The 20,797-nt window shown below is 44.6% G+C and overlaps 1 protein-coding gene across 1 annotated transcript in view; it reads left to right on the top strand.

Moving 5' to 3' along the window:
- Nucleotides 1-19,942, top strand: part of RRAGC (Ras related GTP binding C) — a 55,361-nt gene extending 35,419 nt beyond the window's left edge. Inside the window, exon 7 of the mRNA XM_078145464.1 lies at nucleotides 19,026-19,942. Coding sequence (XP_078001590.1) covers nucleotides 19,026-19,153 — 128 coding nt within the window. The 3' untranslated portion in view covers nucleotides 19,154-19,942. The remainder of the gene's footprint in view (nucleotides 1-19,025) is intronic.
- The last annotated feature ends 855 nt before the right edge of the window (nucleotides 19,943-20,797 follow it).

Below are 20,797 nucleotides of genomic sequence, written 5' to 3'. Positions count from 1 at the left end.
CAGAATGGCTCTGTCTTGGCCTCAGTGTCCTCATCTGTAGCTCGAGGCATTTGTACTAGGTGACCTCTAAGATCTTTGATACTTTCAGCTGGTGGAGGGGAAGTCAGGGTAAACTTCAAGAAGCAGGGAGCATCTGAAGGAAGAGAAGGAATTCAGCTAGTGGACATTAGGAAGGAGTGAATGGGAGGCACTGGGGAATTGATGCATAGAGGTTAGAAAGGACGTATTGAGCTCTGTGAATAGTAGCAGTACGTGGTTAGCTGAAACACAGTTTGGAGAGTACGTGAAATAAGGCTGGGAAAATAGGCCGGAGACAGATTGGGAAGAGCCTAGAATGACAGGCTAAGGAGTTTGTATTTTGTTGCAGGGGCAATAGGGAGCCACTGAAGATTTTTGTGCAGGGGAGTGACGAGGTCAGACCTGTGGCTTATGAAGACGCTTTTGTCAGCTGTGTGTTGGGTTGAAGTCCAGCCTGATGACCCTCCCCTTGCCGTCACTCCCTGCTGCCAGGCTTTTGCCAAGGCTCAGGATGCACTATCTGCCATCTGCTCGTGTGCCCTCTTGTCGGTTCCTTGGTGCTGCTCAGCCCCTGTCACTGCCCAGTGCAGTCCGCAAGCATGAGGCCTGTGTCTTCCTGGCCTTTCCTCCCCATTTCCTGAATGGTATGCTGCTAAACGCTTAGCCTCCAATGTGTGCTGGGCCAGCTGTGACCATACAAATATCCCATGTGTTAAGTACTTTTTGTGAAATCCTCTGCTCAGGATCTGGGGAGCTCCCACACTTAGATCCCCGACAGCCTCAGTCTTTGAGAGAGCTGTGCTACAATAGCAGTAGCAAGAGAGACAGAGAATCACAGATAGTTCTAATATACAGTCGTGTATGATGAGGTCATTAAAGACACACAAATGTGCAACACAGCGTCGTCAGTGATCTGTTGTAATGGAACAAGAAAATCAGGGAAAACTTTCTGGAGGAGGTGGCATATGATTTGGGTTCCAGTTTTTTCCCCCCTTGAATTAACTTCAGCCGATCGCACTCATGAGAAATGGCCGCCTCTAAGCCCATAGACTTTCTTGGGTGGTTTTTTCCCTAGTTCAGGAACTGCAACAGCCAAAACAAGACCAAAGTGGAGGATCTCATGTCTTTTCCACAGTTTCTGTAGGTTTTAGCAGATGCAATGGGAGATAGAAGACCACCCAGGCACAGCAATGCTACTTCACACATGGCTATTGTTTCCTTTCTTACTTGAGGTATAACTGTGTGACAGTTAACCAAATTCAGCCTTTTTTTCTTTTAGGAGGGAAACAGTCCTCACACATCTATTTTGATGCAGGATAACAGTAGCTTCCTGGGCTACCAAGCCTGGGCCAGCCCGAAATGCCCTCCATCTCAATGGAGCTAACATGGGCTGGAGATTTGGGAGATGAGCCACTTTACAGCCTTGGTCAGTTTACTCAGGCTCCGAGGCAGAGGATGTGGACGGCAGGAGCTGTCACTTCTCTGGCCCCCAGTCTGGGCTACTTCCCACAATTCTCTTATGAACAGCTAACCCTCAGCACCCAGGAGAAGACCAGGATCCGGGGGTCTCAACTGAGGATATGGGAGGGAAGGGTGTGCTGGTGTGGAAGTACTGGCCTTCATAGTTATGCCTCAGTCCAGTCTCGGCTGGTAGGAGTGTGTGTGTGTGTGCGCGCGCGTGTATGTGTGCGCGCGCGCGCGCGCGTGTGTGTGTGTGTGTGTGTGTGTGTGTGAAAGAGAGACAGACAGAAACAGACAGACACAGAGGAAGACAGAAAAAGAGAGAGGGAGAGAGAGAGACAGAGAAAGGGAGGGGGAGAGAGACACAGAAAGAGAGACAGAAGGAGGGAGAGAGAGACAGAGACAGAGAGGGAGGTAGAGAGAGACACAGAGAGACAGAGACAGACAGAGAGGAGAGAATACCGAGTGGGGAGTCTCTGGAGAGATGGCTCTGGTGGTTTGCCTCAGGGAGTTGTCTTTGCCCTTGTGCTAGTCACCATTTTAATCAATGACTGGGACGGAGGCAGAGCTGGCACGTCCATCACATTTACAAGTGGCCTGCATCTAGGAGGAACAGTTATACTGAACAACAGTCAGGAATTAAGAAGGTGACTCTTGGAGCAATGGGCCTAAACTATGATGACATTTAAAAAGGATAAATGTAGAGTTGGAGTCACAGGGTTAGTGCTGGGAAGACCCTTAGAGGGCATCTAGTCCAACTCTCTTAGAAGTGACTTGCCCAAGGTCACATAGGCAGTAAGTGGCAGGGCTAGGATTTGCACTCAGGTCCTATAGCTCTAAATTCAGCACTTCTACCACTACACCAAGCTATCTCCCAGGTGTTCAGAAACCAATTTCCCAAGCACAAGGTGGGAGCGGCAGGGCTAGACTGTGGCTTTTATGAAAGGATCTTGGGGTCTTAGTGGACCCTGACCTTGGTCAGTGTAACTGACTTCAGCAGTGTAACATGGTGACCAAAATGAATTAAGAGAGAGATGACGTTGAGTGTCCTGTGCTTGACAGTTAATTCTGGGTGCCACACTTTAGGAAGAACACTGATAGACTGGTGTGTCCAGAAGAAAGTGACCAGGATGGTAGGGGGACTGGAGACCACACCATGTGAGATTTTGTTATAGGAACCGGATATGTTTAGTCTGGAGAAGAGAAGATTTGTCTGAGGGAAGGTCATCACCTCTATCTTTAATTATTTCAATGAACTGTTTTGTAGAAGAGGGATTAGAATTGTTTTGCGTGACCCCAGGAGGCAGTGGGGGGAAAGCTGCAGAGAAATAGATTTCAGCATGAGACATGGGAAAGCATTAACAATTAGAGTTGTCCTAAAATGCAATGTGCTGTTTTGGGAGGTCATGAGCCCCCATCAGTGCAGGCCTCCAAGCACAGGCAAGATAAAACACTTATGAGCTCAGGGAGAAGGCCTTGGGAACCGGAAGACCGTGTCTGATTGAAGCCTACCATAGACTCTATGACAGTTTGCTGCGTCAGTGTGTTGTGTGGGCTTGTGCCACATTTTATAGCAAGTCATATGAAGCAAGCCCCACCTTCTAACTTCCTTTAAATGATCTTCAGCAGTATAAAAAGCCTTTGCCTCACACTTACCCGAAATGGGTACAGACCAGCCAGTACACACCGTGTGATTTTCTCAGATCTGAAATCACAACAGCCAATGCAAATTGCATGCCTCTTCTCTCATTCCCGATTCTTCCCCTCATGTGGGTGAAGACAGAGGATCACTGACTTAGTGCTAGAGGAGACTTTAGAAGTCATTGAAACGAATCCCTTCCTAATACAGATCGGGAAACTGAGGCTCAGGGACTTGGCCAGGATCCCCCATCTAGCAGTGTCTGAAGTGAGATTGGAATGAGGATTTTCCTGGCTCCAAGGCCGGTGCCCTCCACTACACCAAGCTGCCTCTCATAAGGAAGCAGAGCAGGGGTTAAAAACTATACATGAGCATATGTCTCAAAGAACAAAATGAGCTCTCCTGTCAAGAGATCCCCACCCTCCAAATGAGGATGCTTCTTTCACCCATGTAGACTGCAGCTCTTTGACACTTTTTGGCAGAGTTATTCATGAATTTCAGGGGCCTACTCTCCCCAAAATCATCCCCTGGTGCCCCCTCTTAGGAACCTCTCCTTACGGGACTCCCTTATCATCTCCGCCTCATCTCTGCCTCTTAGAATCTCTACTTTCCTCCCCAGCTCAGTTACCATGCCACCGACTTTGGAAAACCTGCCCTGCTTCCCTTCATTGTTTGTCTTCTCTCCCTGCATAAATTATATTGTATTTGTTTATTTGCTCAAACAAATGTATCTTTCAGTAGAATGTTAGTTTCTAGAGGGCTGAGACTGGGGTTTTTCTTCTTTTTTTCCCCCTTTGTTTTTGTACGCCAGGCATTAGGCAGAGTGATTTGCATGTAGTCGGAACTTAAAAAATAAATGCTTCTGGAAATGAATTGAATTGAATGAGCTGAGCTGGTTCTTACATGGAAGACATATAGTCCTTTGCAGAGCTAGTGTTTTGGGAATCCAGGTTTCAAGAACATAGCTGGTCAGAGAGCTTTGAACTCAGGTCTTCCCAACTCCAAGCCTTAGGTTATCCAGAGTACAAATCTGGCCTCAAACACTTATTAGATGTCTGACGCTGGGTGAGTCATTTAACCTCTGCCTGCCTCAGTTTCTTTATCTGTGAAATAGGGATAATAATAGCACTTAACTCCCAAGAGTTGTTGTGAGGATCAAATGGGACGATATTTGTGAAATACTTTGTGAAGATGAAATAATATTTGTAAAAGCATTTTGTGAACCTTAAAGCACTATGTAAATGCTTTTATCTTTAAGTGGATGGTTATGGGCAAGTCGCTTAGCTCCTCAGGCCTTCCAGGCGGCCTCTCAGAGAAGTTGCTGGTCTGTGTTGGTACAAGGAATTTCCACACTGGGAGCTCCCCAGATGGCTTAGAGGATAGTCGATTTAGATCAAAGGGACTTTATATGACCATCTAGCCCAATTCCATTATTTTTCTATGCAGAAATTAAGGCCCAGAGAGGTGGTGGATTTTCCAAGGTCACAGGTTCTAAGTTGTAGCGTTGGGATTTGAACCCAGGCCCTCTGGACTCCAAATTCGGCATTCCTTCTGTTACACTGAAATCACAGATCTCAGCCTGCCTCACAGGGTTGTCCTGAAGCTCAGATCAAATAACAGATTTCATTAAGGGCTTATCATTTTACTTGCCACTGTGCTAAGTGCTCACCATACAAATACAAGCAAACAGAACAGTCCCTGCCCTCCAAGATCTTACGTTCTAATGGGGGAAGACAGCATTCATTAATTCATTAAGTAAACATTTATTAAGCACTTACTGTGTGCTGGGCCCTGTGCTAACAACTTGGGATACAAAAAGAGGCAAAAGACAGTCCCTGCCCTCTAGGCTCTTACATTCCAATGGGGGAAGACAGAATAATAAAGGGCAACTGATGTTGGAGTATGGGGGTGGGTGGACAGTGCCTTCAGGGGTGCCTGGCATTTGGACATGGCAGGTAAGTCAGGGGAAAGCCTGGATCCAAGTAAGATAAGATCATTAATATGAAGTGCTTTGCCAGCCTGGAAGCCCCATACAAATATCTCTGCTATGTTCAAGGCTGTTTTTGGTTGGAGTCCCAGGTCTGATCACTGACAAACTATGTAATCATGGAAAAGGTCATGTAACTTCTCTGAATTCAGTTTCATCTCTGGAAGGGGGATATTAATATTTTTACTATCTATCCTGCAAGGCTGATGTAGGATCCAAATGAAACAGTTTCTGAAATTCCAGCTCTAAAGCCTGTGATCCATTGTGAAACACATGTTTTTGAGGGAGTCCAGACCTGTGATTTCATCCCTGCAGAGAACTCCTGATGTGGAAACTCTCTCTGCCAATGCAGATGATTCAAATGTCTGTAAACTTATAGTCTTGGAGATGCTTGGGGGCAGTGAAAGGTTAAGTGACTGGTTCAGAGTCACTCAGGCAGTATGTTTCAGAGGCAGGGCACATCAGAATCCAGGCTGTTAGAAGATGAAGAGACCTTATAACATGGAATGTTAGAGGTGGAAGAATTCCTAGAATATACAAGTGGCCCTAGAACATGGAACGTTAGCGTTGGAAGGAGTCAGCATATAGAACATGGAAGGTCAGAACTGAAAGGGTTCTGAGAACATAGAATGTCAGGAGTATGAGGGGCCTTGGCACATACAATGTCAAAGAACTGGAATGTCTTTCTGACTCCCAGGCTGGCCCTCTATCCATTATTCCAGGCTGCTTGTCTCTATGAGTGATAGATAGATAGATAGTTATTATTATTTTAAGTGCCCATGTCTTAGATTTCTTTTGTCTCTCCAGCAGCATGGGGCCCATAAGTAACACCCAATAAATGCTTGTCAAATTGAATTGAGTTTGAAACAACAGAGAAGCAGATATAGTTGGAATGGGAGGTACGGGGTTTCATTCATTCATTAGGGCATGTCTTATTATAAACCCTGGTTTCCATGCTCTGTGATAGCAGCGAGAGGAGAGAAAGGGAAGCTGTCAAGGGCAGCTCAGCGAATACCACTGGTTATTTGTTTTCAGCATAAAGCTCAGTTCAAGGATTTAGAACCAGTTCTTGCTTTGGTGACAACATTTGAGGACAGAGATTAGCAGTCGCTTTGAATGGAAAGGGGCCATCTGTTCCAACCCTGTCATTTTACAGATACGGCCAATGAAGCAAGCATTTGTACAAAGTCATATGGAGAGTTAGTGGTCAAGCATCTGATACTAGAATCCAGGGTTCCTAACCTCCTAATCTCCAGGCCACACATCTCATCACTGCACCTAACTGCCCATTTAGCTTTCAGTATTTTATTATCTTGATATCCTCTCAACCACTCTTTGTCTATGATTTCCTTTATTTTCTCTTTAAAAAATTTAAGAAAATAATTAATTACTGAAGATTAATTAATTAATCAAAAAAATTAATTAATTTTTAGTTTTCAGCATTCACTTCCATGAGATTTTGCATTTTAAATTGTCCATGATTTCTTTCAAGATCTGTTGTTATTGTTTGTCGTTCGTTCTTGAAGAGGACCATGATATAGGGAGGTGATGCCATAACTTGTTGTGAATTGGATTACAGTGAGAGAGGGCTGTGCAGAGTCACCAGCCTCACTTTCTCCTCTGGAGCTATCTGGGTCCAGTGGCCAGATATAGATCAGGACGACTGGCAATGGCCCTCTTTCAAGATCTAGCTTGAAACTCGCCTCCTTTAGGAAGCCCACCTTACTTAATCATAACAGCAGAAAGAGGCAGTGTGGTATTGTTGGAAGAGCACTGGCTTGGTTGTAGGCCTTGGGGAAGACACTTTCTATATCCTAAGCCTTGGATTCCTCCATGAAGGGGGTTGGATTACATTGGCTTCCAAGGTCTCTCCCAGCTTCAAATCTATGTGGTGAATCCATGGGCAAAGCATAGCTTTAACTCATGGAGATCAAAAATCTAAAGATGGAAAGAGTCTGAAAGGTCATCTAATCCCACCTCATCATTTTACATGAAGACCCCAGTGAGGCTGAGTGATTGGTCCAAGGTCCCGCTGGTAGTGGCTAAGCCAAATTCAAACCCAGGCCCCCTGACTTTAAGTCTCTTTACTCTGTACCATGATGTCGCTTAACTCCTCTGAGCCTCTGTTTTATCATCTATAAAACTGGAATAACCATACCTGTAATGCTGACCTCATGAGATTATCATAAAGATCAAATGGAATAGTGTATGGAGTCATTGTTCAGTCATTTTCAGTCGTGTCTCACCCTTCGTGACCCCATTTGGGGTTTTCTTGGCAAAGATGCTGAAGTGGTTTGCCATTTCCTTCTTCAGCTCATTTAATAGATGAGGAAACTGAGGCAAACAGGGTGAAGTGACTTGCCCAGGGTCACACAGCTAGTAAGTGACTGAGACTGGATTTGAACTCAGGTCTTCCTGACTCCAGGTGTGATGCTCAGTCCAATGTGCCCCCCAGCTGTCATAGTATATGGAGAGTGCTATGTAAACATCAATTATTATTGTTAACCTCACTCCCCTCCCATGACCACTTTAATCCAGGCCCATGAGAGTCTTAAATACAATAGACACATAATTAAGTATATCTTGCACTTGTCCACATGTTCCTTTGTCACCATTCTCTGGTTATTTTACGGGCTGTGTGGTCTCCCTGGCTTCTTGATGTCAAGAACCCAACAAATTCTTTTGCCCATCCCCAAAGATCCCAATGATAGTGAGCCTTTCTATTCTAAGAGACAGCCTAGTCCAGTGGAACATGTATCACACTTGGCATCTGAAGCTCTGTGTCTGAGTCCTGGCTCTGCCTTTTTTCCATCTGTGTGATTCCTGGCAAGTAATTTAATCTGGCTGAGCCTCGATTTCCTCATCTGCAAAATGGGCCACCAGTAGTTGCTTTACTTCTGTCTCATGATTTGTTAAAAGGATGACAGGTAATATATGTGGGCAATGAGGAGCCATTGAAGGCTTTTGGTAATGGTGATCATGTTCTCTGTGTAGTCATTTAACAAGCATTTATTAAATACCTACTCTGTGCAAGGCTCTGAGGTAGGCACTGAGTGCAACATAGAAAAATAAGATAGCCACTTCCCTCAAAGAGCATGTAGACGTATTGGGGAGATGAGATATACATACAAATTAGCATAATACAGTATAGATAAATGTGTGTGAGACAAGTATGTACTGTTAGGAGAGTTCAGAAAAAGGAGAGACACTACCAACAGGCAAAAATCCAGGGATACTTCCTGGAGGAGGTAGAATTCAACCGGGGTCTTGAGTACAAGGTAGCATTTGAATACAGAGAGATGCATTAAGGAAGCTAAATCCTATTTTATCATTCATTGGCCTGATAAGGAGTTCCACCAGGACCCAGAGTTTGATGGCCCCGTGAGGATGCACGTTAATTAAAGCATCCTCCACATATCGTGACAGGCATTAAAATGAATCAATTGATGGGATTTTACAGGTGCTCCCAGCTTTCATGACAAAGAATGCTTTGGTATAGACGGCATTTAATAGTAAACTGGATATTATATTTTAAGCTTCCCAAGTCATTTCTGAAAACTCAGAAATGTAAGGCCCTTAGAACGTAGAATATCCAAACTGAAAGGCCCTTCAGAACATAGAGTATTATGGCTGGAGGATCCTTCGAATGTGGAATATTCGAGTTGGAAGGGGCCTCAGAATGTAGTGTGTTATAGCTGGGAGGGGGCGTAAGCCGTGGAATGCCAGAGCTGGAAGGGCCCTCACCATACAGACTGCCGGAACCTTGGAATGTTGGGAGGCAGCCCAGCACAGTGGAGGCGAGGACACCAGTCCTGAGGTCAAGACACGCTGGTTTCACATCCCTGCTTGGACACTTACCTGACTTCCAGCAAGGCCCACTGTGAAGCACTCTGTGGAAATGTAAGCTATTGTAAGTATTATCATTAAGGGACCACAGAATGATTTTAGAATATAGAGAACATAGACATGCTAAAGCTGGAAACGACTTCAGAACCCAGAGTGTTAGACTTAGAAGGGACCTTTGAGACCGCCTAGTTTAGCCCTCTGCTTTTACAAAGGAGGAAACGAGCCTAGAGAAGGAGCAGCACTTGCTTGCTTGATGTCTCTCAGCTAGGCAGTGGCAGAGATGGGGCAGGAGCTGGGTCCCTGGCTGCTTCTCTTTTCTCTGCACTCCCCTGACTCTCTTTCTCCAACTTTACATGTTGAAGGTGGACCTCACTTGTGTCCCCCTGCAAATTGCCTCCCTTATAAAATCAAATAACTTAAGATATTCTTTTAAAACACACATACGTACATACATTTCATCATTTCAAAGAAGAATAGATCAATATTTCTACAGTTAAGAGTTTTCGTTACCAGCCCTGCTGTGAGATGTAATAATGCGTCTGATATTGGCTCGGAATGAGTGGGATGTTAATTCCCTGGTTTTGTGTCAGTTAAGGGCAAATTGGCCTTCCAGCTAGAGTCATGACTCATTATGTCATTATATGTGAGGGAGGCACTTAGGGTACCTCCACTACTATGCAATTTAGAGCCAATAAAAATGGTGACAGCGTTTTTATCCACTTCATTAAGCTACTAATTTCTTGTAAAAAATGTACATTAATCTTTTGAGAGCGCTGTGCAGAGTGGCATATTTTTAGTCTCTAACATTGATTAGGTCCCGGTTAGGAATAATTTTCACAGTACTCTTAAGAAATGTAAATAAAGTTACAATAATTTAATTTTTCAACCTGGTTATGACAGTATTGATCTCGAAATGAACACGTTGGCTGAATTGAATGTGCTGCCCTGACGAAATACAGAGACACTTTACAGAGGCGACAGATTAAAAAGCTAGGCTTCACGCTCCCAGGCAGAGGGAGTGAGGTAAGCTCTTCACCGGTTCAGGAAGGGGAAGGCCTTGCATGGATTTTTTTGAAATGACAATTGACTTTTGCACACAAATGTTTTTCAGATTTTGAGGGAGCCCCCCTCAATATGGCACCCTGAAAATGACACCCAGCTTTAAGGTGCTTTTTAGGTTAGCATCTAATCAAAAATCTTTGGCTTGAGCCCCCATTCGTTGCGTTCTCATGTAGATCAAGGCAAATTTGATGTAGTAAATCATTAGGAAAAGGTGTTTAATAAAATAAATTAGGGAAATAACAAGGAAAAAAATCCCCCTCCCTCCATCATGCACAAGGGTACACTCTCTCCCCAGTTTCCCATGCCACCTGTGGGAGAGAGGACACATAACCTGAACAACTCACACCTAGGTTTGTATACCACGTGGAACGCCTTTCTTCCACTAAAGCTTGCAGTTTCCCTGAGGAATTGCTGGTGTCATCTGCTAGGATGCTTTTGTCACTGAGCTGCTACTGCCGTCTGCTGCTTCTCAGTTAAATTACTGCTAGGCTGCTTCTATGCTGTATACTTGCTGCTGTCTTCTGCTTTGCATGAATTGGATATGGTGGCATGCTTGACCCATGGTCTATGCATGTCTATGACTGAATTATTTAACTACTATGTAGCTACTCTCCCATAGGGAGTGTTTATACCTCATTGATGAGCTGTATCTTTAAGTTTTTTGTGAGTCATCTTATAGACCCAGGGATTTTTCAGCTCTTTTTTGAGTCAGCCCCATAGCTACACTCAGCCAACACAGTAGAGAGTCCTTCGGGATAGGCCTATCTTTTTAATGAACTTCTCTCAGTAGGAACTTCCCAAGACTCCCTGGTAAATTCCTTCCTTCCTTCCTTCCTTCCTTCCTTCCTTCCTTCCTTCCTTCCTTCCTTCCTTCCTTCCTTCCTTCCTTCCTTCCTTCCTTCCTTCCTTCCTTCCTTCCTTCCTTCCTTCCTTCCTTCCTTCCTTCCTTCCTTCCTTCTTCCTTCCTCCCTCCCTCCTCCCTCCTCCTCCCTCCCTCCCTCCCTCCCTCTCCCTCTCTCTCTCTCTCTCTCTCTCTCTCTCTCTCTCTCTCTCTCTCTCTCTCTCTCTTCTCTCCCCTCCCTCCCTCCTCCCTCCTCCTCCTGGCAACCAGCCCTGGGGTCATACAGTTTACCTTGGAACTTTGCTTAGCAATGGTAGAAGGGGTACAGGTGGAACTGGTGACCTTTGTCCTGCATTCCTGGAACAACATACATGTTGCTGCCCTCCTTAGGCAGCAACTTCACTCTCTATTATAAATCCCAGCTCTTACAGGTACTGTAAGTACTATACCTGTGAGATCTTGCACAAGTCACTCTAACCTTTCTGAGCTTCAGTTTTTCTACTTTGTACAATGAAGGAGTTGAACTAGTTGCTCTTTAAAAACCTTTCTACCCCACAAATCCTGTGACCTTGTGATGCAGGCAGGCGGGAATCCTGCCAGACTCAGTCTCACCTGAATTTTTCTTCTTCTGTAGTGAATGTTTCCTCGTCGACGCACTAACCCGAGAGGCCGGGGCATAGCCCCTTGTGGGTTATCTCCCTGCCCTTGTTTTTCGTAGAGGAATGTCACAGATGTGGAGGGGACAGTGCTCACAATGGGCTTCGGGCTCTTCTTTGTGAGGTTTCATTCTTTTTTTAACAGGCTCACCCCCAGAATCTAATCCAAACTCTCCCAGTGCTCAGCATTTCTCACCTGGCTGCACTACTTTGGGACTTCACCATGCCCCAGGAGGCTCATTACTGGCAAAACCTCATCCTTCCACCAGATCCCATTGGCCTTGGGACTCCACCTCATTCCCTGGTCTGTCTCTCTGGTTGAAGGGTGGAGCTATGGACTTTGAAGGCTCCATTGAAGGAGGGAGCTCAGCTCAGAGCATCTTATTTCTCACTTATTTTGCGGCATCTCTGACTTTTCCACCATGCTTCTGCAAGATTGAGTGCCTTCCCTGCTTCCCCTTCCCCCCACTTTTCAGCTTCCTTTTATGTATTAACTTCTCTCATTAGATTGTAAGTTCCTTGAGGGCAAGAACTATCTTTCTGTCTTAGCACAGTGCCTGGAATATGGCAGGTACTTAATAAATGTTTAGCACCTGGCACATAGAGGGCACTCAATAAATGCTTGTTGATGGCTGACCACCTGGCTCACCTCTGAGATCATGGATCCTCAGCTTTCCTGGCCTGGTATGATACAAGAAAAACTCTCCTCCAATGCTGTTGGGGTCAGAGAAGGTTATAGAGATGAATAACTTCTCTTTGTATATGTGATTATTGTGAGCTTTGTGCCTTATTTTGCCTTTAATTCTACAGTCAATTTTAATTCAAGACCCATTGTGTGAAAGGTGATATATTGGAAAGGGCAGCGGTTTGAAGTTAGAACTGAGTACAAGTTTGAGCTTTGCTCCTTGCTGCCTTTGTGACCTTGAACAAGTCACTTGGTTTACTGGGACTCAGTTTTCTCACTTATTGGTTAAGTTGGGATTAGTGACTTCTAAAGTTTCTTCTGGCTCCAAGTTTTCTTCCTTGCTAGGCCAGCAGAAAGGGAGAATCTAGGGGTTCCAGGAACCAGGGAGGGATAGTGGGTAACCCCAATAGGTGGGAGCCATCTCACACCACTTGTGTGGTTGGGCCTTTGAGGAATTGAGAGATCCCTCTTGGAGCAGACTCTTGGGTTTCACTGGGTAAACCCAGCCTACCCTCTCACTGGGGAGCCTTTCTTTACATCCTTGATTTTTATCCTTGGTGTAACATGTGTCTCATGGACTCTTTGGGCATTCTGGTGAAGTCTATTGACCCTTCTCAGAATAATGTTTTAAATGCATAAAATAAAATACAAAGTATTACGAAGGAGGCCAATTATGTTGAAACTCAGTTATCAGTATAAACATATATATAATGTATATACACACATGCAGATATATATATATATATGTGTGCATATATGTATACATGTATATGTTTATAGGTATACATACACACACCACACACACAATCACACACACACAAGTTCATAACCCCCAGGTTAAGAACTTCTAATCTAGCAATCATTGGTGTTCCTTGTCTTTGAAGCTGACTCTGCCAGAAAGTCCGTTCTGTCCTCAGGTTCTCTCTCTGCAAAATGGAGGACGGAAGGAATTGACTAAAGATGGTCATTGTGGTCTCTTCCAGCTCTAGATCCAATGATCTTATTACAGGAGGGTCTTTTAAGCCCTGGCATTCTGAATTCTATTTTTCAGTAATTCTAGACATTTTCAGACATTCTAGACTGATTAACTTTCTATATTCTATTTTTTGATAAAACTTTCAACTCTAATATTTTGTATTTTATGTCTTGATTGCCTTCTAACTACAACATTCTATGCTTTATATCCTAAGTTCTCACCTAACTTTAACATGGTGTGTTCCATAGTCCCTCCTTTTTAGCTTGGACAGTCTATATCCTAAAATTCATTAAAGCTCTGATGTTTTATACTCTACACCTTAAAGACCCTTCCAATTTTGACATTCATGTTGCATGTCTAAAGGTCTCTCTTAGCCCTGACACTTTGTGTTCTAAGGTCCCTCTCAGCTCTTACATTCTGTGTTCTAAAGTCCCCTCCAGCTCTGACATTCTGTGTTCTAAGGTCCCCTCTCAGCTCTGACATTCTGTGTTCTAAGGGCCCTCCCAGCTCTGACATTCCAGTTCTGTGTCCAAGGTCGCTTCTAGCTGTGATGCTCTATGTTGTCTAGCTCAGGGAGGGCATATGGGTGACACCCATGTGCCTTCTCCTGTGGCAGGCTCTGGAGCAAGGGCTCAGTTATCAGTATAAACATATATATAATGTATATACACATATGCAGATATATATATATATATATGTGCATATATGTATACATGTATATGTTTATAGGTATACATACACACACCACACACACAATCACACACACACAAGTTCATAACCCCCAGGTTAAGAACTTCTAATCTAGCAATCATTGGTGTTCCTTGTCTTTGAAGCTGACTCTGCCAGAAAGTCCGTTCTGTCCTCAGGTTCTCTCTCTGCAAAATGGAGGACGGAAGGAATTGACTAAAGATGGTCATTGTGGTCTCTTCCAGCTCTAGATCCAATGATCTTATTACAGGAGGGTCTTTTAAGCCCTGGCATTCTGAATTCTATTTTTCAGTAATTCTAGACATTTTCAGACATTCTAGACTGATTAACTTTCTATATTCTATTTTTTGATAAAACTTTCAACTCTAATATTTTGTATTTTATGTCTTGATTGCCTTCTAACTACAACATTCTATGCTTTATATCCTAAGTTCTCACCTAACTTTAACATGGTGTGTTCCATAGTCCCTCCTTTTTAGCTTGGACAGTCTATATCCTAAAATTCATTAAAGCTCTGATGTTTTATACTCTACACCTTAAAGACCCTTCCAATTTTGACATTCATGTTGCATGTCTAAAGGTCTCTCTTAGCCCTGACACTTTGTGTTCTAAGGTCCCTCTCAGCTCTTACATTCTGTGTTCTAAAGTCCCCTCCAGCTCTGACATTCTGTGTTCTAAGGTCCCCTCTCAGCTCTGACATTCTGTGTTCTAAGGGCCCTCCCAGCTCTGACATTCCAGTTCTGTGTCCAAGGTCACTTCTAGCTGTGATGCTCTATGTTGTCTAGCTCAGGGAGGGCATATGGGTGACACCCATGTGCCTTCTCCTGTGGCAGGCTCTGGAGCAAGGGCTGAGTACAAGAGCAGCCCTGCCATACACAGTGGATCATTTATCTCTCTCCGTGAAGAGTGAGTGTTTTGAGGTCATGTAATTACTCCCTACAGAAAGCTCACTAGACTTAAGTATAGGGTTTGGGTATGTGAGAGCTGTCTGAATGGCAGGCACTGGTCCTATGGGGAGGTTAAGTTCTGTTTTCCTTTGAAACATCAATTCCCATGAGATTTGTTTAAATATCCAATCAGTTTCCTATTATAACAATGGGAAGGAACAGTTGGTTGTGTCTTCATAATTAAGACTTTAAAAGAAGTCAATGGCTCAGAATAAATTAAACTTTGCTGTATTGGTGCCCTCTCATCTCCCTGGCTCCTTCTAAGGACCCCCTCCATGGCTGCTCAAGGGCACTGCCAGGCCCTGCATCCTCCCTCGCCCCACTTTGCTCAGAGGGAGAGGAGTCATGCTCTGGGGCTGCCAACCTAGCCTTCCTTCCTGAGGGCCAGGCAGCTCTGCAATGAGCCAGTGCTGCCAGCTTCTTTTGCCAGATGGCGTTAGGAATACGAAAACTCCTAATGATAGTGCAGGCCTGGATTACAGCGACTAACAGGGGAATCTTGGAGGGAGGCATTGCACACTCACTTGCCTTTGTGGAACAGGGTGTAAATGTTTAACAGACAATTAGGGAGAGAGGCAGTTCTGGCCTGGGTGGGGTGCTGTTGCTGGATTTCCCACCGAAGCCTGCTAGCGTGAGGCTGTGTCCAGGCAGCTCTAACTGTGGGTTAAGCAGCCTGCTGAATTCAGACCTTCCTGGCTGGAAATTATTTACTTCTTTGCAGACACTGACAGCTCCTCTCTCTTCCCTCTTCTGTCTCCTTATTGCCAGGCATTCCCTCTCTCTGGCCCCTCTGACTTAAAAAGAGGGACTTTATTGCAACCTTTCAGCGTCAGATGCAGCCAAAAAAAAAATCCTTCCCTTTTACACTTCCTAAGGGAGTTTTCACTTCTTTCTATTAAAATGGAATAATAAAATTCTCAGCTCCCATCCTAATGGGGTTAGTGGGAGGTGTTTAGCTTTTTATAGCGGCGTGGCTGATCGAAGAGTCAGATGGAACCTTCTCAAAATTAAGGAAGAGGTCATCATTATAAGGCTGAGGACAGAAGTCTTTTAAAAGCATTTCTGGTCTTAATTCAAAGAGGACATCTTGAAAGGATCAGTGAGCAGACCCTACAGGTTTTCCTCCATCTGAGCCAAAGCTCAGGCAACTGGGGGATGAAACTTGGGGTCACATGTTTCTCTAGGGGGTCCTGTGGCAGCTCCGACTCGAGAGCAAATGCATCCTGCTCAAAATGGGCCTGCTGTTGTCTGAGTGTTTCTTTTGGATATTTTTCCCCCGGGTCATGCAAATGTGTTCTACAGGAGGGAAGAAGGGGGTGAATAAATAAGCTCTTGGGCAGTCATGTTCTTTAGAACACCGTGGCAGAATTGGCCTAAAAGGACAGACAGAGCACATGCTGATTCTCTCTCCTCTCTGGTCCATTCTCCACTTAGTGATCTTCCTAAAGCATAGGTCTGACCATGTCGCCTCCCCCCTACCTCCTCCCCACCCCCCAGTCAGTAAACTCCAGTGACTCCTTATCAAATATAAAATCCTGTCATTTATAACCCTTCATAACCTAGCCTCTCCCTGCTCCCACTTCCTTCCCAGTCTTCTTACACCTTACCCCTCCCTCTCTCCATCCCCAACACACACACACACAATTTCTCTCTCTCTCTCTCTCTCTCTCTCTCTCTCTCTCTCTCTCTCTCTCTCTCATCCAGGCCTCCTTGCTGTTCCTCAGACAAGACATTCCATCTCTGTAACTCCAGGCATTTTTTTTTTCTAGCCGTCCTCCAGGCCTGAAATGAGGTTCTTCCTCCTCATCTCTGCTTCTTGGCTTCCTTCAAGTCCCAGTTAAAATCCCACCTTCTCCAGGAAGCCCCTCCTGATTCCTCTTCATTCAAGTGCCTCTTTGATTATCTCCAATGTATCCAATATCTATATGTACAATGTAGCTTGTTTGTACATAGTTATTTACGTGTTGTCTCCCTTGTTAGATTGTAAGCTCTCTGAGGGCAGGGACTGTCTTTGACCTTTCCTTGTATTCCCGGCACCAAGCAGAGTTTTCCAGCACATAGAAGGTGTTTAACAAATGTTTATTGATTGGCTGACTGACTAGACAGATATTAGGGCAGAATGGGAGACTAGAATCATATAGGATGTCAGAGCTGGAAGGGATCAAGAACATAGAATGTCAGAACGAGAAAAGGGCCTTAGAAAAGTCCATGTATTGTAACGTCCTCTTCTCTTCCTTCCCTACCATCTTTTACAGAAGAGGAAACCAAGGCTCAGAGAGGGAAATAACTTGCCTGGGGTCATGCTTGAAAAAAAAAAAAAAGGAAAGGCTCAGGCTTAACTTCTCCTGGAAATAGCATGACAAATAGACATGTTTTACTCTGGTCTTGGACACCACAGCTCTGAATCTGAATACAAACGAGGGAAGATTCTTCTTGGCCTCCATCAGACTAATGACTGTGTCCCATCTTCCTCCTCCCCCTCCCTTTATTCCTTCATCTATAACATCTGTAAGAGTGTGATAAGACTACTGAAAACAGCAGCAGGCTTTCGGAAGGCTAGGGATTGATCCAGGGGCGGGACCCAATTGATCAATGAGATTTGGACACTGTTCTCTCTCCCAGGGGCCCTGCGTATGGCCGCAGCTCTCCCCTCCCAGGTGTTCAGCAGTCGCTGGGGATTCTGTAGCCTGGCCTTTGATCCTCCCTCGGAGTAGTGGGATGGGAAGGCAAAGAAAGCACCAGGTGGAACGGAGTTCGTTCTGATCTTACCTGGACGGGCCCTCATGGGCAGGAAATAAATTTTGTGTCTAACAAGTTGTCTCTGAGTGGGAAAACCATGGCTGTGTAGGATGGGCCTGTGGTTGGGAAACGTCTGCAGCTGGGGCCAGGAAGAACTATGGAACGTGGGGAGAAGCTGGATTTGACTGGTCACTCTATTAGCTCTCCTTCTAAAGGTGCCTGTGTTCCCCCAGCCCCCAAGGGACACATTTAGGTTTGGAACTCACCAGAGCTAACGGAACCCTTCCTGTATGGCTAAAGCTAATACTAAAAAAAAAAAAATCACAGTGAGATAAGCCCAAGTCCTGTTTCCTAAAACAGTGTGTAGATGGATGCCATCGTGTTTTTATGGAAAATAGCTGAGTTCTGTCTGACTCGCAAACGACCTGGGGAATTGTCCCAGGCCCTCTCTTCCTTCGGAGCCTCATCTCCCTTTCTTAGCTCTCAGCATTCTCACATCCCATTTGTGAAATGCCACAGCCATATTTATTGGCTAAACTTACACAGTATAATGAATAGAGCTGGAAGAGACCTTAGAACATAGAATATGAGAGCTGAAAGGGAGCTTAGAACATAGAATGTCAGAGCTGAAAGGGAGCTTAGAACATAGAATGTTAAAACATGTAACAATGAATATAGAGCTAGAAGGGACTTTAGAATGTAGTGTGTCAGAATTGGGAGAAATCTCGGGACAGAGAATGTCGGAGCTGGTTGAGACCGTAGAAGGAGCTCCATCCTTCCCATTTCCCATTACAGAAGGGAAAAACTAAGGCTCGGAGGGAAATGACTTGCCTAAGATCATACCTGGAGGAAGAAGGGATCAAATTTAACTGTTCATGGAAATGAAATAAAAAATAGATTAAAAAAATACTGTTGTTCAAGGGAAAAGGCACTGAACTGCAAGCCAAAAGACCTGGGTTTGGTTCTGACTTTGAAAGTTAATAGCCGTGTGATCTTGGGAAAATCTCTTCCCCTTTCTGTTCCTCAGTTTCCTAATCTGTAAAATGAGGGGGATGGGTCAGATGAGCTCTGAGGTCTTTTCCAGTTCTGACACCATGTATTCTATTGTTCAGCGTTCTAATGTTTTATGCAGCACGGTCTGGTCTTGCTGCTTGAGGTATCCTCTCAGCTACGACCTTCTCTGTTCCTGTGACCTTCAAGCCCCCTGCTGGCATCTGGGCACCATCCCCTGGAAATGGAGACTGACTCCCACGACTGTCTGAAACCAATGTGTTTTTTTTCTGAGGAGAGAAGTCAGCTCATTCTTGGTTACTTTTGGTCTCCCATTCAAATAGTCCTGAGAAAGGTCTCATCAATCAGAAACACGATTGCTTTACGAGAAGCCGCTTTGAAGGTGGGGTGAGGGAAGCGATGTTTTTATTGAAGAAGCAAGCAGACAATTTGCTTCTCTCCTTTGACAGGTGCTGGAGAGAGAGGCATGACCACTCCTGGATTCTCCTTGTTCAGTGGAGCAGAGCTGGGGTACCTGGCCCCCTCCTCTTCCTGCTCCCCTTCCTCCATTCGTGTGTGTGTGCGTGTGTGTGTGTAGATAATCACTCATAGCTGCGTGAACCATTGTCTCCCAGTTACTGAAAGCATCATTTTCCCTAATAAACTACTAGGGGCAGGAAACTGAGGAGATGTTTTCTGTGTTCAACGTGTCTGACTTGCCCACTGCCACGTCCTCCCCATCCCCCATTCAGAGAGGTCACCCACTGCCACGGTTCCCATGACAGCAGGGGATGCAAATTCATCTCAAATGAGTCATTTTTAACATATTAAAAAGAAAGACCTTTGAGGAATAAAAACCGGCTGAACAAACTCTGCAGACATTTCATGTACTCAGTACTTGGGAGGGGATGATTTCCTTGAATCTGAGAATGTGAGAGCTGTAAGGGACCTCAGTCTGACCTGTCTACACCTAAGCAACCCCATCCACACCATCTTGACAAGGGTCTTTCAGCCTCTATTTGAAGGCTTCCAGTCCTGTGCTCAGACCTGTCTCCTGAAGCACCCCTAGTCCATGGTTGGACATCTCTGATGAATTAAGGAGTGTGGGCACCCCACCTTCCTCCTTTATTCTTAGCTGGAATACATCTCCTTTTGACTTTCTCCCAAGGGCAGCTAGGTGGCGCCATAGTGCGTAGTGCCAGGCCTGGAGTCAAGAAGACTCCTCTTCCTGAGTTCAAATCTGGCCTCAACAGAACCATGAGGACTGTGTACACAATAACAGCCATGTTATACGATGACTAATATTGTTAAACTGAACCCTTCTCAGCATTACGAGGATCTAAGACATCTCCAGAGGCCTCGGGATGGAAAATGCTGTCCACATCCGAAGAAAGAACTATGGAAGTCGAATCACTATCACTTATTTTTACCTTCTGTTGAGTTTTGTTTCATCTTTCTGATGGTTCCTCCTATTGGTTTTAATTTTTACTTACAACTTCACTAATGTGAAAATATGTTTAATAGGAATGTAAATGTAAAGCCTATATCAGATTGTGCGCTGTCTTGGGGAAGGTGTGGGGGAGGAAGGGGGAGAAAAATTTTCAACTCAAAAGTATATGTAAGTGATTGTTGATAAATCAAAATAAATTAATAAAATTTTAAAAAAGTAAAAAAAATGAAAAAAAAGAAGAAAAAAAGAAAAATAAACACAGACCCCCAAAAAACAACCTGAAGAAAAATAAAGTTAAAAAAAAAACCAAAAAAAACCAAATCTGGCCTCAGACGCTTACTAGCTGGGTGACCCTGGGCAAGTCCCTTAATCTTGTTTGCCTCAGTTTCCTCATCTGTTAAATGAGCTGGAGAAGGAAATGGTGAACCTCTCTAGTATCTCTGCCAAGAAAATCCCAAATTGGGTCATGGAAAGTCAGACACAACTGAAAATAACTGAACAACACCGACAGCCTTTCCCCACTGGCTCTAGTCTGGTCTCTGAGGCCAAGAACATGCTAAGAATCCTGCTTCTGAATGACAGTCCTTCATAGACAAAGATTCTGTTCCTCTGCCCCAGATCTTCTCTTTTCTAAGCTAAACATCAACAGCTCCTCTGAGTCATCTTCCTATGGCATGGTTACCAGTCTTCTGACCATGTTTGCTGCTTTTCCTTTGGACCAGCTCCAGCTTGTAAAGGGCCTTAGTAAATGTGTACTGAACGCCATGCTTTGGCCTTTGAGCTAAAATGCCC

Source organism: Phascolarctos cinereus, unplaced genomic scaffold, assembly GCF_003287225.1.
Source record: "Phascolarctos cinereus isolate Bilbo 61053 unplaced genomic scaffold, phaCin_HiC Scaffold_726;HRSCAF=1367, whole genome shotgun sequence".
NCBI classification, from domain to species: Eukaryota; Metazoa; Chordata; class Mammalia; order Diprotodontia; family Phascolarctidae; genus Phascolarctos; species Phascolarctos cinereus.
The sequence above is the reverse complement of the archived record's forward strand: the minus strand, read 5'-3'. Positions and strand labels throughout refer to the sequence as shown.